This window comes from Ostrea edulis, chromosome 2 (genome assembly GCF_947568905.1).
Source record: "Ostrea edulis chromosome 2, xbOstEdul1.1, whole genome shotgun sequence".
Classification (NCBI taxonomy): Eukaryota; Metazoa; Mollusca; class Bivalvia; order Ostreida; family Ostreidae; genus Ostrea; species Ostrea edulis.
In genome coordinates, this window is record NC_079165.1 from 5,369,084 (window position 1) to 5,383,442 (window position 14,359).

At 34.9% G+C, this 14,359-nt stretch overlaps 1 protein-coding gene across 18 annotated transcripts in view; it reads right to left on the reverse strand.

The window, feature by feature from the left end:
• Nucleotides 1-442: 442 nt before the first annotated feature.
• The window catches only part of LOC125666273 (uncharacterized), a 45,339-nt gene continuing 31,422 nt past the window's right edge, over nucleotides 443-14,359 (reverse strand). For all 18 annotated transcript variants that reach the window (XM_056157399.1, XM_056157405.1, XM_056157397.1 and 15 more), the window contains 2 exons: nucleotides 1,253-1,679; nucleotides 443-1,003 (listed from right to left, as the gene is read on the reverse strand). In XM_056157399.1, coding sequence (XP_056013374.1) covers nucleotides 1,276-1,679 — 404 coding nt within the window. In that variant the 3' untranslated portion in view covers nucleotides 443-1,003; nucleotides 1,253-1,275. The remainder of the gene's footprint in view (nucleotides 1,004-1,252; nucleotides 1,680-14,359) is intronic.

Sequence of the window (14,359 nt, forward strand, 5' to 3'; positions counted from 1 at the left end):
ATCTTTCATATCAACGACCTATTAACATCAACAACCGAGATTTTAATGTCTATCCCTGTAACGACATATCAACATCAAAAATCGATGTGTCAATAAAAGTTGTGGGACTTGTTTGTTAATTGTCCTAAATGAAAGTTTCAACATATAGCATTTGACCTAATTTTTATGTCACAGTTTCACCCTGAAAACTCCTATATATTTTCTTTATTTTTTGGCCAAATGTAATGTTTTTGTGGAATGATATATATTTTATTGCATTATATCATAATATAAAAGTAATTATGAACTATTTGATTCACAGATAAGTTCTTCGGGGTGTGATTTCACAATTTTCATGTTTTTAAAAAAAAAAAATGAAATTGTCATTCAAATCAGGAATAATTACAGAACGAACGAGAGTGAGTTATAATCTGTGGTCATGAATTTACAAATTACACAAAAATTCTATGAAAATACATGATTTAATATTTCTTAAAAATGACCATACATCACATCGTGTTGAAATGAAAATGTAATCAATGTCCACGATCACTAGATGAGGAAATGTAATCAAAGTCCACCATCACTAGATGAGGAAATGTAATCAGTGTCCACCATCACTAGATGAGGAAATGTAATGAATGTCCACCATTACTAGATGAGGAAATGTAATCAGTGTCCACCATCACTAGATGCGGAAATGTAATCAGTGTCCACCATCACTAGATGAGGAAAGGTAATCAATATTCAATATCACTAGATGAGAAAATGTAATCGATGTCCACCATCACTAGATAAGGAAATGTAATCAATGTCCACCATCACTAGATGAGGAAATGTAATCAATGTCCACCATCACTAGATGAGGAAATGTAATCAATGTCCACCATCACTAGATGAGGAAATGTAATCAGTGTCCACCATCAGTAGATGGAGAAATGTAATCAATGTCCATCATCACTAGATGAGGAAATGTAAATCAGATTTACTGGCTGAAGGAAGGGTAATGGTAATCGTATGTCATCTGTAAAACATGAAATAACATTATTAAGTTATTTCTGTAAATTTGCGAGGAAACACTTTTCTCAAGAGGTAATATTTACATTTGTATATTTATACAAGAGTTAAAAATGTTGCGTTTCAATACGCGTAAAAAGACACTAAAATTTGAAATTGATGTTTTGTTCATTTTCATATAAAAATTTTGATACAATTTCAAAGCCATATTTCACTTTAAGATTATGTGTAATCACTGAGAACAATTAATTCGTACATCTACACCAGAATACATCGCTGTCAAAATGATTTAGGGTCAGATTTTCCGCTGGTATTCTCGTCATCAGAGTCAGATTTTCCACTGGCATCCTCATCATCAGATTTTCCCCTGGCGTCCTCGTCATCAGATTTTCCCCTGGCGTCCTCGTCATCAGATTTTCCCCTGGTGTTCTTGTCATCAGAGTCAGATTTTCTGCTAGCGTCCTTGTCATTAGCGTCAGATTTTCCCCTGGCGTCCTTGTCATTAGCGTCAGATTTTCTGCTAGCATCCTTATCTTCAGTGTCAAATTTTCCCCATGCGTCCTCGTCATCAGAGTCAGATTTTCCCCATGCGTCCTCGTCATCAGAGTCAGATTTTCCCCTGGCGTCCTTGTCATCAGGGTCAGATTTCCCCCTGGAGTAATCTTCCTCACTGTCTGGATAGTCTAAGGGTATAAAAAACACAGAAGGTAATTCATTACATATCCTACATCAAAAGCCAACTCAGTCATCCAAGTATCAATACTACAAACGAAAACTGATCACTAGCAATCTTATTGAATTTTCTCTATAATGGAGGCAGAGGTTAAGCATATAATCCTGTAGAATTGGGCCTAGCCTACCACGGGCAACATCAATTCTATATTGATTAATGTAATTAACGATTGATCAATTATTTAAATTCAATCATATAATCACATTCATCACACATTACATGACACGACAGGATTCAAGGCTATAAGCCTATAGGTCACATTGCTCACTTGATCAGACAGTAGCTTTTTCTTTTTGATTTATAACAAAAAATCATTACTGTGCATCAATTCATACTGGTCATGTAGGAGTTTAATTCAATTCACATCCACACTACTGTAGTATAATAATTGTATAGTGAGAAGATTTATTTTGTAGCACATGACATATTCTCCTGGGGCCAGTGTACCCACTTATTGCATTAGAAATACACAGTGCTACATATATATCACTAGCTGTACATGAATCTTAACAATGTATTCCAGTTGACCTTTGCCCTTTGCAATCAAAATTTCTTAGTGACAACAATTGGGATGACAATGTATCTAACTGGAAAATTCAGAAATCATCATTGTTGAACCAAGGGCATTATATTAAATCAAACATCAAAAATGTTGATTGCATGTGTAATTAGTTATATCAAGTTTTACCTTCATATTCTGAAAATACACCAAAACCAACAACACCCAACATCCAAAGTGTTGGATCGAATAGTAGGTCAAATGAATAAGGATATAAAATGCACAAAAATGACCAACAGCACAAACAACAGTGAATTGTCAAATTCTCGGATAGACCTCTCCCTTTCTCAGGACGATAGAATTTCTTCATAAAAATGGGTCAAAGACTCAATTGGCCGGGTTGCAATATTTAGAGTAAATAATTTGGGTAGGGATTTATTTGGTGGTAGTTATCTGGAGGACTGTTATGATTTGTTATGGCCTTAGTGTTGAAGGAGGCAGAATTGTAAATTTTCAAAACGAGTTTTGACGAGTGGAAAAAATGTTAGTTCCGTATCGGTAACGTGAGCGGACACGATTGTTTTCGGATACAGGGACGGATTTTTGTCTTGTAAAAATGCCGATATATATAAACAAGAGGCCCAGGGGCCTTATAGGTCACCTGAGTATCATGTAACAACCTTCCAATGTTTGAATTAGGTTTGTGTTTAAATATAAGAATTTTACTTTTGGATGGAAGAAACATTGAATAGCTATGTGGTCAGCCCCGCCTTTGCACCAGAACCCCTGACCCAGGGCCATAAATTTCAGTTTTGAAAGAAGCATCCTTGATCATCATTATCATACTATTAGTTTGTCTACTTAATACCCAGCAGTAGAGGAGAAGATTTTCAAATAAATAAAATGCATTTTCACTATATGATCAATAGGGCCCCACCCTAATACCAGAACCCCTGACCCAGGGGCCATGAATTTCACAATTTTGAAAGAGGCATCCTTGCTCATCATAACTATGCTATTGGTGTGTCTACTTAATACCCAAGGACAGAGAAGAAGATTTTCAAAGAAATAATGCATTTTCACTATATGACTTATAGAGCCCCACCCTAGCACCAGAACCCCTGATCCAGGGGCCATGAATTTCACAAATTTTTAACAAGAGGTACTGTGAGCAATGCTCACTAAGAATACCCCCCACTTACCCCAATCTCCCAAAGGGTGTTGGTAATAGGTATAAACTACCTCTTTTCTGAGTGTTGCTACTTCGATGTCCAGTGCGCATGACCTTTGGACCCCAAAATTGATAGGGATCATCATTCCATGGGTAGTCCATATATATGATATGGTGACTATAGGTGGAAAGGATAACGCTTTAGAGCCCGGAAACCATATTGCTACTTCAATGCCCACTGCGCTTGACCTTTGACCTTTTGACCCCAAAATCGATAGGGAACATCTTCATCCCATGGGCAGTCCATATATATGATATGGTGACGGTAGGTGGAAAGGATAATGCTTTAGAGCCCGGAAACCATTGCGTCTACAGACGGACAACCCGATTCCAGTATACCCCCCCCCCCCCCCCCCCACAACTTGTTGCGGGGGGTATAAAGAGGCATCCTTGCTCATCATTACCATGCTATTAGTTTGTCTACTTAATACCCAGAGACAGAGAAGAAGATTTTCAAAGAATTTCTACATTTTCACTATATGACCAATAGAGCCCCACCCCAACACAAGAACCCCTGCCCCAGGGGCCATGAATTTCACAATTTTGGTAGAGGGCTCAACGCTCATTATAATTATGCCCACAGTTTGGCTTCTTGATGTCCAGGAGTAAAGAAGAAGATTTCTTAAAATTACACTCATTTTGATGGTTTTTGCCCCACCCCTCAGGTCCCAGGGGGGCAGGGACCACGAATTTCACAATTTTTGTTCCCCTCCACCCACAGATGCTATATGCCAAAATTGGTTGAAATTGGTTCAGGGGTTTCAGAGAAGAAGCTGAAAATGTTTAAATGTTAACGCACGACGACGGACAAAAACAGATAGCAATAGGTCACCTGAATGAATTCAGGTGACCTAAAAAAACACATCACATATTGCCGCAGGGCTTTTATTTATTAATAAAAAAAACACGATACAGTGCTCCAAGTCGCATCTGCTATGGTCGCATTATGGCGACCTAAAAATATTTCTGGTCACCATTTTCAAATTTCTAGTCGCCATGTTCAAAATTTCTACTCGCCATAGTAAAAGCTTTTGTAAATATAAAACTTACAAGGTTTTTTTTTTAAATATGAATATCTTGCAAGTAAAAAATCAACACCATGTATACATTTTGTTTGTTTATATTTTGAATCTGAATAGAAATGTACTGTGAAAAATGCTGGATGCTAACAAGTCAAGAATTTACTCTGGCAAAAGTTGTATTGCATTGGGCCATCCTGTATATTTTACAATATGCTTCTGGAGAAGAAACCCAGCGTTCTACACAAGGATTTGCTTTAAAGTTATCAAGAAGTGGGCCTTCACTGCTTATCATGCTATGCGAATAAGATTAAGAGCTCCTAGTTTTGTTGGATCTTTTGCTGAACAATTAGTACCAGCATCAATAAGAACACTACATCCCGAGTTTGATTGTCTTTGAAAATTAACAGCAACAGTTGCCCCGCTTGACTTACTGCTAATGATGCAGTCACGGACAACGACATGTCTCTTACAGTACTGTTACCGTGAATAGTCACATTTCCACGTTTGAAAGATGTACACTCGGTCGTGGCGAAATAGGACAATGGATGTCTAGAAACTGTGGACGTTGCAGCCTTATTGGCCTTACAAATTCTGCAAAACATTTTGCCATCACAAAAATTTCCTCCGCCATTTCAGGACTGGGGTTCTTCCTTTACTTTTACGCCATCTTTTGATGCAGAACTTTCCCCGTGTGATTCTTGAATTTCTTTGTTACATGTACAAGGCTGAGGCTTCTGTTTTTTACTATTGATAAATCCAAAGTGCTCTAAACCTCGTTTTCCCGCCATCTTGATTGTTTTGACCGAGACTAAAAATATTTATTCAGACTTCCGATCCCGATTCTAAAATTTTACTGGTTGCCCAAATTTTCTTCACTCGCGAAAATGCAACTTAATTATAATCTCTAGTCGCAAAATTGATTTTCTGGTCTCAAATGCGACCGTTTTACTCGCAACTTGGAGCACTGACTGATGTATGTAATATTATGTAATAATAACTAAAATGAACAATAACTTCAGGTGCTTGAATTGTATATGATTATATGATAAAGAAACAGAATTTCTCTATTTATATTGCAAATTTACAACTCATGCCCAGAAAATTTGACATTCATATATAATTGAATTTTTCCTCAGAGGTAGTGCAACTAAATTTAACCACAAAAGATAATCTCACTTAACTTTTTCAAGTTGAACCAGTGATTCATTTTGAAAATGGTTATCATGAGTCCAGTGGACTCTCCTTGATTACTATAATGAGTCCCATGCTAAAATCAATGAGTCCAAATTTCATTCCTTTAAACAAACAACCCGACAATCACAGGTATAAGTACACAGTTAAGGAAGAAGCTTAGTGTTGTCACCTCCTTCTAGGGAATTTATATATTGCTTTTTATTACAAGCCATCAGATAATTCATTTGCAGAAAATTCTTATTCGTAGTTCATATTGCAAAATGATTTTTAGATGAAAAATTTCTCAAGACCAAGTTCATGCAACAGATCAATCAATGATTTGAATTTTGAGAGTGGTGCAATGTAAATTTCTTGAAACTATCCAATCCACACACACAAATAAGTTCATGATCTGCCAAGTTAACGCATCTGATTAAAGTTGAATGATGGAAGTTTTTATTCCTAGCTACTTTGTTTATGCCATTTAGTTTTTCTATGTTCTGTGCAAATGCTGCAATAAATAAATTGTTCTCCATTTTCTTAATTTTTTCTCAAATCTTGGCGAAGAATAAAGTGTAAGCCAATTTTTTGACATTTTCTTTCCACCTTCCGAATTTTCTCAACCTCGACTTCGTTTTCAGGACTGACGTTTGATTTCGGGGACTCCACGTCTTGTTTTGATTTAACCCGTAGTAACTGGCAATATTATCATTCACATCACTTTGCAAAAATGTTGTTAACTTTCCCTGATTAGGACGTTTTATAAAGTAAAAAAAATCGGTGGAATCGGATTATGTGCGAGAAAATTCTAGTTCCCAGTTTTGTTAACCCGCCGTAATGCCATATATATCATTTAGTTTTATTGGTTAATGCAATGCCAGTTGACCAATGAAATATCATAATTCTTAATTCGGAATATCTCGGGTGTGTAGTACGTTCTGGCGCTTAGATTTTGTATGAATTACCGGAAGGGAAATGAAAACATTTTCATATAATTTGAAGTTTTCATGCGTCCCCTGGGATGCACAGTTATTGAAATCATGCGTCCTGAGAAAATTCAATGCGTAATTTACGCAGGACGCACGCCAAAATGAATCACTGGTTGAACTCTATTTTTAGTAACAACTTTTTGCTGTAGCGCCCATATTCGAAAAAGATCAGACTTCAAAAAACTTCTTTGGAACATTGCTTCCCGATTTCACAACAATCCGAAAATCTAAATGACTTTAACTAAAGAACATTGTCTACAGTTGACATCAGCCTCCAAACCTAAAAAAAAATGCTTAAAAAGTCAGATTTTGATCTGGTGAAGAACAAGAAGCCCATGGGCAACATGGCTTACCGGACTCACATTGACTCATATTTTAAGATTTTTTCCTATATATATGCATGTAAAACTTTGATCCCTATTGTGTAGGGCTTTCATAGATCCAAAAAATTTGAGGTCGGGTCGGTTCTAAAATTTTTAAATTCAGATTCGGATATATCGGTTTTGGTTTACATAACTTGTTTTAACACAATAATTACTCGGGGACGTGGACTGAGGTTTAGACTCGAAAACCATGGTACTAGACACAGCATTATCACTTCTTCTCATTTCCATTCCATGTTTTCAATATTTTGTCATTGACGATGTCGAACCTGTGGCGTATTTTCAATGCGTTTGACATATCTTACATATTGTCATTGTTTATAATTCTGTCCAAAATGCCATCATCTGACCATTGGTCAAAATATAGCCACCTTTAGGATTTTGACGACATTTCGTTTCAACGGATTTCTAATATTGATTCTATTTTAAAAAGCAAACCCGAACCGAAATACAAAAAAAAATGGAACCGAACCCAACCCAAACAACACAACCCACACGGTTTTTGGTTATTTTGGGTACCCGTTGCAGCCCTACTATTGTGGCCCCAACCTACTCCCACGGCCATGATTTTTTTTTCAAAATTGAATCTGGACTATGTCAGGAAGCTTTCATGTGAATGTAAACTTTTCTGGCCCAGTGATTTTTCAGAAGAAGATTTTTAATGATTTTCCCTACACACACACACACACACACACACACATATATATGTAAATTAACTTTGATCCCCTATTGTCACCACAGTTTACCCTCGGGGCCATAATTTCAACAAATTTCAATCTGCACTATGTTACTAAATAGGAAGCATTCATGTAAATTTCCACTCTCTTGGTCTAGTAGTTTTTGAGAAGATTTTTAAAGATTTTTACTATTTATTTCTATGTAAAACTTTGACCCCCTCCCTCCTTGTGGCCCAATCCTGCCCCGGGGACCATGCTTTTTACAAACTAGAACCTGCCCAAGGTCAGGAAGCTTTCATATAAATTTCTACTTTCCTGTCCCAGTAGTTTTTGAGAAGATTTTTAAATATTTTTCCAAAATATTTGCATGTAAAACTTTGATCCCATATTGTGGCCCCATCCAACCTCCCAGGGTCCATAATTTTAACAAACTTGAATCTGCACTATGCCAGGAAGCATTCCAGTAAATATCAGCTTTTCTGGCCCAGTGGTTCTTGAGAAGATTTTTAAATGGCCCCACCTTATTTCTGCATTTTTGTGATTATCTCCCCTTTGAAAAGGACATGGCCCTTCATTAGAACAAACCTGAAAGCCCTTCACACAAGGATGCTTTTGGCCAAGTTTGCTTGAAATTGGCCTAGTGGCTCTGGAAAAAAAACCCAAAATGTATAAAGTTTAAACAGACGGACAGGCAGACAAACGACGGACAACAGGTGATCAGAAAAGTTCACGAGAGTTTTCAGCTAAGGTGAGCTAAAAACCTAACTGCAAACTTATTTCCTTCATTTCCACATGTTTGGATCCCATTTACCCAAGGCTGTTCTGTACTAAGTTTGATTGAAACCCAGTGGTTCTGGAGACGAGGTTGAAAATGTGTAAAGTTTAGAGACGGACTGATATATGACAGAGAACGGGTGATCAGAAAACCTCACTTAAGTTCATGTGAACTAACAAGAGGCCCACAGGTCTTAACAGTCACCTGAATATTAAAACCCAAACGCAACCAATACATGCGCGGTTTGGCACACACCTTCGTGTACCCCCAGATAAGTATGGGGAGCAAACTATAAGAAGTTTGAAAGAATACATTTGATATCCAATCCATATAATTTCGTTGCTTATCATTCCTTAGCTGCTGTTAGAACAAGAAAGATGTCAGGTGAGACTTTAACTTTCATTATAAATACTATGATGTTGTTTTAAAAAGTAATGTGTGTGATATATAAAGCAGAATAATAAATCATACAATGGGCCGGCATGTCTCAGTTAAAAAAAAAAAATGGGCTGAAACGTCTGGACCGAAGTGACGATATATAAAAACCAAAGAAATTGATCCATGAATGTTGTTATTTTTGACATTTGGGCCTAAATGTCACTGGGCCGAAGTGTCAATTTACTATAATGTGGAAACGCAATAAGGGTGATGTTGGCAAAATGAACAAGATGTGTTTGTGAAACACAAATGCCCCCAATAATGGCCAATTCCGAAGATGGTCAAGGTCACAATAGCAAATATCTTGGTACCAGTAAAAAGATCTTGTCAAAAGAAATGCTCATGTACAATATGAAAGCTCTAATCTTTACCATTTAGAAGTTATCACCAATGTAAAAAAAAATAATTAAAAAGTAGGTCAAATGTCAAGGTCAAAAGTTCAATACCAACGGAAAGGTCTTGTAACAAGGAATACTCATGTGAAATATAAAAGCACTATCTCTTACTGTTTAAAAGTTATTAGCAAGGTTAAAGTTTTCAAAAAGTAGGTCAAACTCCATTGTCAACATCACAGGGTCAAAAATATTTGTATCCACGGAAAGGTCTTGTCAAAAGGAATACTCATGTGAAATATCAAATCTCTATCACTTACTGTTCAAAAGTTATTTGCAAAGTTAAAGTTTTCAAAAAGTAGGTTAAACTCCAAGGTCAAGGCCACGGGGTCAAAAATGTTGGTACCCACGGAAAGGTCCTGTCACAAGGAATACTCATGTGAAATATTAAAGCTCTATCTCTTATTGTTTAAAAGTTGTTAGCAAGGTTAAAGTTTTCAAAAAGTAGGTCAAACTCCAAGGTCAAGGGGTCCAAAATGTTGGTACCCATGGAAAGGTCTTGTCACAAGGAATACTCATGTGAAATATCAAAGCTCTATCACTTATTATTCAAAAGTTATTAGCAAGGTTAAAGTTTCAGGCAGAATGACAGAAAGGACAAAAACGATATATCCCCCCCCCCCCCCCCCCCCCCCTGAAAAATAATCACTATATACTCCCAAAGCCTACATGAAATCTAGAAAAAAATTCCTACTCTGAATATTATAGCAGCAAGCTAAATTTTAACATTCAGCAAAAGTATAAAACAAGATGTGTTCTTACAACTTCAATGCCCTCATCAGTGCATACACTGATGAAATGCTTCATATAATATAATAGGTGTATTAAGATTAAAACATTAAAATATAATTATGACTAATTTGGACCCATCCTAGAATAAAAACCCTGGGTTGTGAAATTTACCATTTTTTGTTCATCTTTTTTCTGCTATTCCTTGGTATGCAGATTTTATACAGTTTTATACAGTATCAGCAAACTTACATATATATAAATACTATAATACTAAGATTAGACCCACCCTGGGGTCAAAATCCCTACCATGGGGATCAAGAAATTGACAATTTTGGTAGATGACATATTCCACCAAATTAGCATAAATGTCCATCAATTTTTCCCCCTCCGTATTTAAAGATAAATATGCTTAAAAAGTAAAGAATGTTGTTAATTACAAACTTGAATGGACTAGAGTTAATTATAAAATCAGAAATATTTTGCCACACATAAATTGTTAAAATTATTTTGGTATATGAATGTTCAAAATATGAGAAAAATTGACAGAATTAACTCCCGTGAGAAGTGGTACCCAACTTCTCGGGTACTTTATTTAAACTTATATAAGAAAACAAGGGGCGATAAAAATGTAACATAAAATGTATGTTCTTTTACTTAATCTTTATAAAAAAATTGCAAGCTATTTATGAAAACAAATTATACAAAAGTAAATTCAAAGTAAACAGTTTTTGTAACTTTCGTTCTGTCAAACATACTGACGTTAGCACTAATGTACATATGTATATAGAGATGTACTGCAAAACAATTTGCTTTGATTATTTTTCTGGAATTAAGCATTAAAAGTCATAATCTAATTGTGGAACAGATTTTGTTTTCTTTAAACAAAATATCTGACTTAAGAAATTACATTGATATTTGGTCTGACATCATTCTGTCAAATTCTACTCGGCACAATGTGACATTAGCACACTTCTTTACCAAACCATTGTAAGAGTTGTGGTTCTATGTTATTATTACAACTCTCCCTGTAAGGGGCGTTGTAATGGGATTTTCCAATTGCATGGCAGGTTGAGTGAATGAGGTATCTAGACTTATGTAAAACTTCAAGCGATATACTTTCTGTCAAAATTGCTGACGTTAGCAACATGTGACGTTAGCATAAGAAATCGTTCTATTTGTACTAAATCGTACGTCAAACTACCGGTTTATGAATTCAAAGACTATTTTATTGCAATAAAAACTCATCATGGGAAACTATTTATAGTCTATCATGATTTACATCACTGCGAAAAGGTTCCGCAAGGTTTTGTTCCGTCAAACAATAACATTAGCATAAAAAAAGTTCCGTCAAGAACTGACATTAGTATTGACAGAAAATAAAAGATTCTGGGTCATTATTAAAGCACAACAAACATTGGTCTCGATGTAATGTATATAGATTACATTTAAACCTTTCATTAAGAGAGCCATGTAGTTAAATAATTTCATAACTTGTTTAGTAAACAGAAGATTTATTAATTGCTAATGTCATTTTCCGTCAAGTGTTCCGTCATAAAAATGTGATGTTAGCAACCGTTTTTAAAAAAAATGAAATTAAAAGTGAAAGAATACTTTTATAATTTTATTTTTCATATTTTCTTGATCCTGAGTGTTAATATTTTTAGTTACCACAAAAAAATTACCAAAGTTTGGCAATTTGAATAGACATTCCCAATGGGAGTCAATACAAGCATTTTTCATGGAACATGTCAGATGCCTTCCTGCTTTACATCTTAGTGCATTTAGTTTTACTTAAACATGTGCCGTTCTAGAAAAAGATTTTGAAAATGGGTCAATTTTGGGCAGTTTTTGTCCTGCCCCCAAGGCCCCAGGAGTCCAGAAATCCTGAAATTTACAATTTATGTCTCCCTTTTTTCAAAGATGCTTCATACCAAATTTTGAGGGGAAAAAATTGGAATTATAGTTATCAAGAAGAAGTTAAAAATGTCTATTGTTCACACATTTAATACCTGACAATATTGGCCCCACCCTGATACTAAAACCCCTACCCCTGGATCATCAAATTTACAATAATAGTAAAGGACTACTTGTTCTTTCTAGATATCCAATTAGTTTTAATTTAGTATCAATAGCACTAAAGAAGATGTTATTTAAGTGTTTTGCACATAAACTCTACATAGTAAGTTTGGCCCCATCCTGCAGTCAGAACCGCTGGCCTACCCTGGGAATCATGAAATTTACAACTTTGATTGAAGCCTTCCTGCTCTACATTTCCATGCATTTAGTTTTTTGTAAAGTTTTTGCCCTACCCAAAAACCCCAGGGATGCTGGAGTCCTAAGATTTACAACTTATGTCCCCCTTGTCCCAAAGCTGGTTCATACCAAATTTAAAAAAGAATTGGACTGGTAGTTATCAAGAAGTTAAAAATGTTCAATCGTTAACGAATGACGGACGACCCATGACGGCGGACGACAATCATATTTGCAAAAAGTCACCTGACTTAACTCAGATGACCTAATAAAGTGAGTCACTGCGTACACAAATTCTTTAATAATTTTTTGTTATATATATATATATTTTTATTTTAATTCAATTTTAAATTTTTGTTTATAGCTATCAGATTTGAATATATAGGGATAGTTTGACTCCTGTACCACAGTATATACCGACTCCAGAAAAATACTGGTACACCAGTATACCGATAATACTGTGCACCCGCTAAAAATTGTATTATTCAATGAATCATATAGTGAAAATTAGCACTGCTGCAGAAATAATTTTGAACCTTGGGTGTGTGTGTGTGTATATATATATATATATATATATATATATATATATATAAGGGGCAAAATCAAGAGATCAATAAGAAATCTTGTTTCAAGTACCATACTTGATTACACAATTTCTAATGCAAGTGGTACAAATCTTTGATAAATCTACATTTAAAGTCACATGAACACTTTCATTTTGAAATAACCAGTAGGAACACTCTAACATTAGTATTTAACAACAATCACAGTGTTTTTGGAAGGAGGGGTGGGGGGGCATTCATCAAAATCTGTGAATTTACTCATTAATCAGATCTGTAAGCTATAGAACCCCTAAAATCATGAGACCTATTCAACACAGAGACTGGGTGTAATGTACATGTTAAATGTCAAACAGTACACAATGTAGATTTTGTCCACACCTGCTGCAGAAATTAACGCCATTCTACAGAAATACACAACATTTTATAGAAATACACATTTTACAGAAATATACAACATGTCACAAGCCAGAGCTGTGTTGATATCACTGATATTTACATTCTTGGCAGCTGTGAAAAATAATGATTTTTATCATTCTTAAATTCATAAATTTAGCTGAAGAAAACAAAGAATTCTAAACAATGATCCTGGAATTTTCTGGGAGCATGATTAAAAGTAACTCTGATTGTAACCCACACTGTAAATAAAACTAAACACTAAATCTAATTATAACCCACCCTCTAATTAAAACTAAGCACAACCTACAATTATAACACATTGTAATTAAAACTGAACATTAATTACCACTATTTATATCCTGCACTGTAATTAAAACTAATCACTACTTCTAATTATACCCCACACTGTAATTAACACTATACACTACCTCTAATTATAGCCCACACTGTAATTAAAACTAAACACTACTTCTAATTATAACACATTAATGAAAATTAAACATTACCTCTAATTACAGCACACATTGTAATTAACACTAAACATTACCTCTAATTATAACACAATCTGTAATTAAAACTAAACACTACCTCTATAAATTTATAACCCACACTGTAATTAATATTAATCATTATGTCTAATTACAGCCCACACTGTAATTAAAACTAAACACTATCTCTAATTATAACACAAACTGTAATTAAAACTAAACACTACCTCTAATTATAACCCACACAGTAATTAAAACTAAACACTACCTCTAATTATAACCCAGACTGTAATTAAAACTAAACACTACCCCTAATTATGACCCAGACTGTAATTCAAACTAAACACTGTCTCTAATTATAACCCACACTGTAATTAAAACTAAACATTACCTCTATTTATAACCCACACTGTAATTAAAACTAGACACTACCTCTAATTATAACTCACACTGTAATTAAAACTAAACACTACCTTTAATTATAACCCACACTGTAATTAAAATTAAACACTACCTTTAATTATAACCCACACTAAATTAAAATTAAACACTACCTCTATTTATAACCCACACTGTAATTAAAACTAAACACTACCTCTATTTATAACCCACACTGTAATTA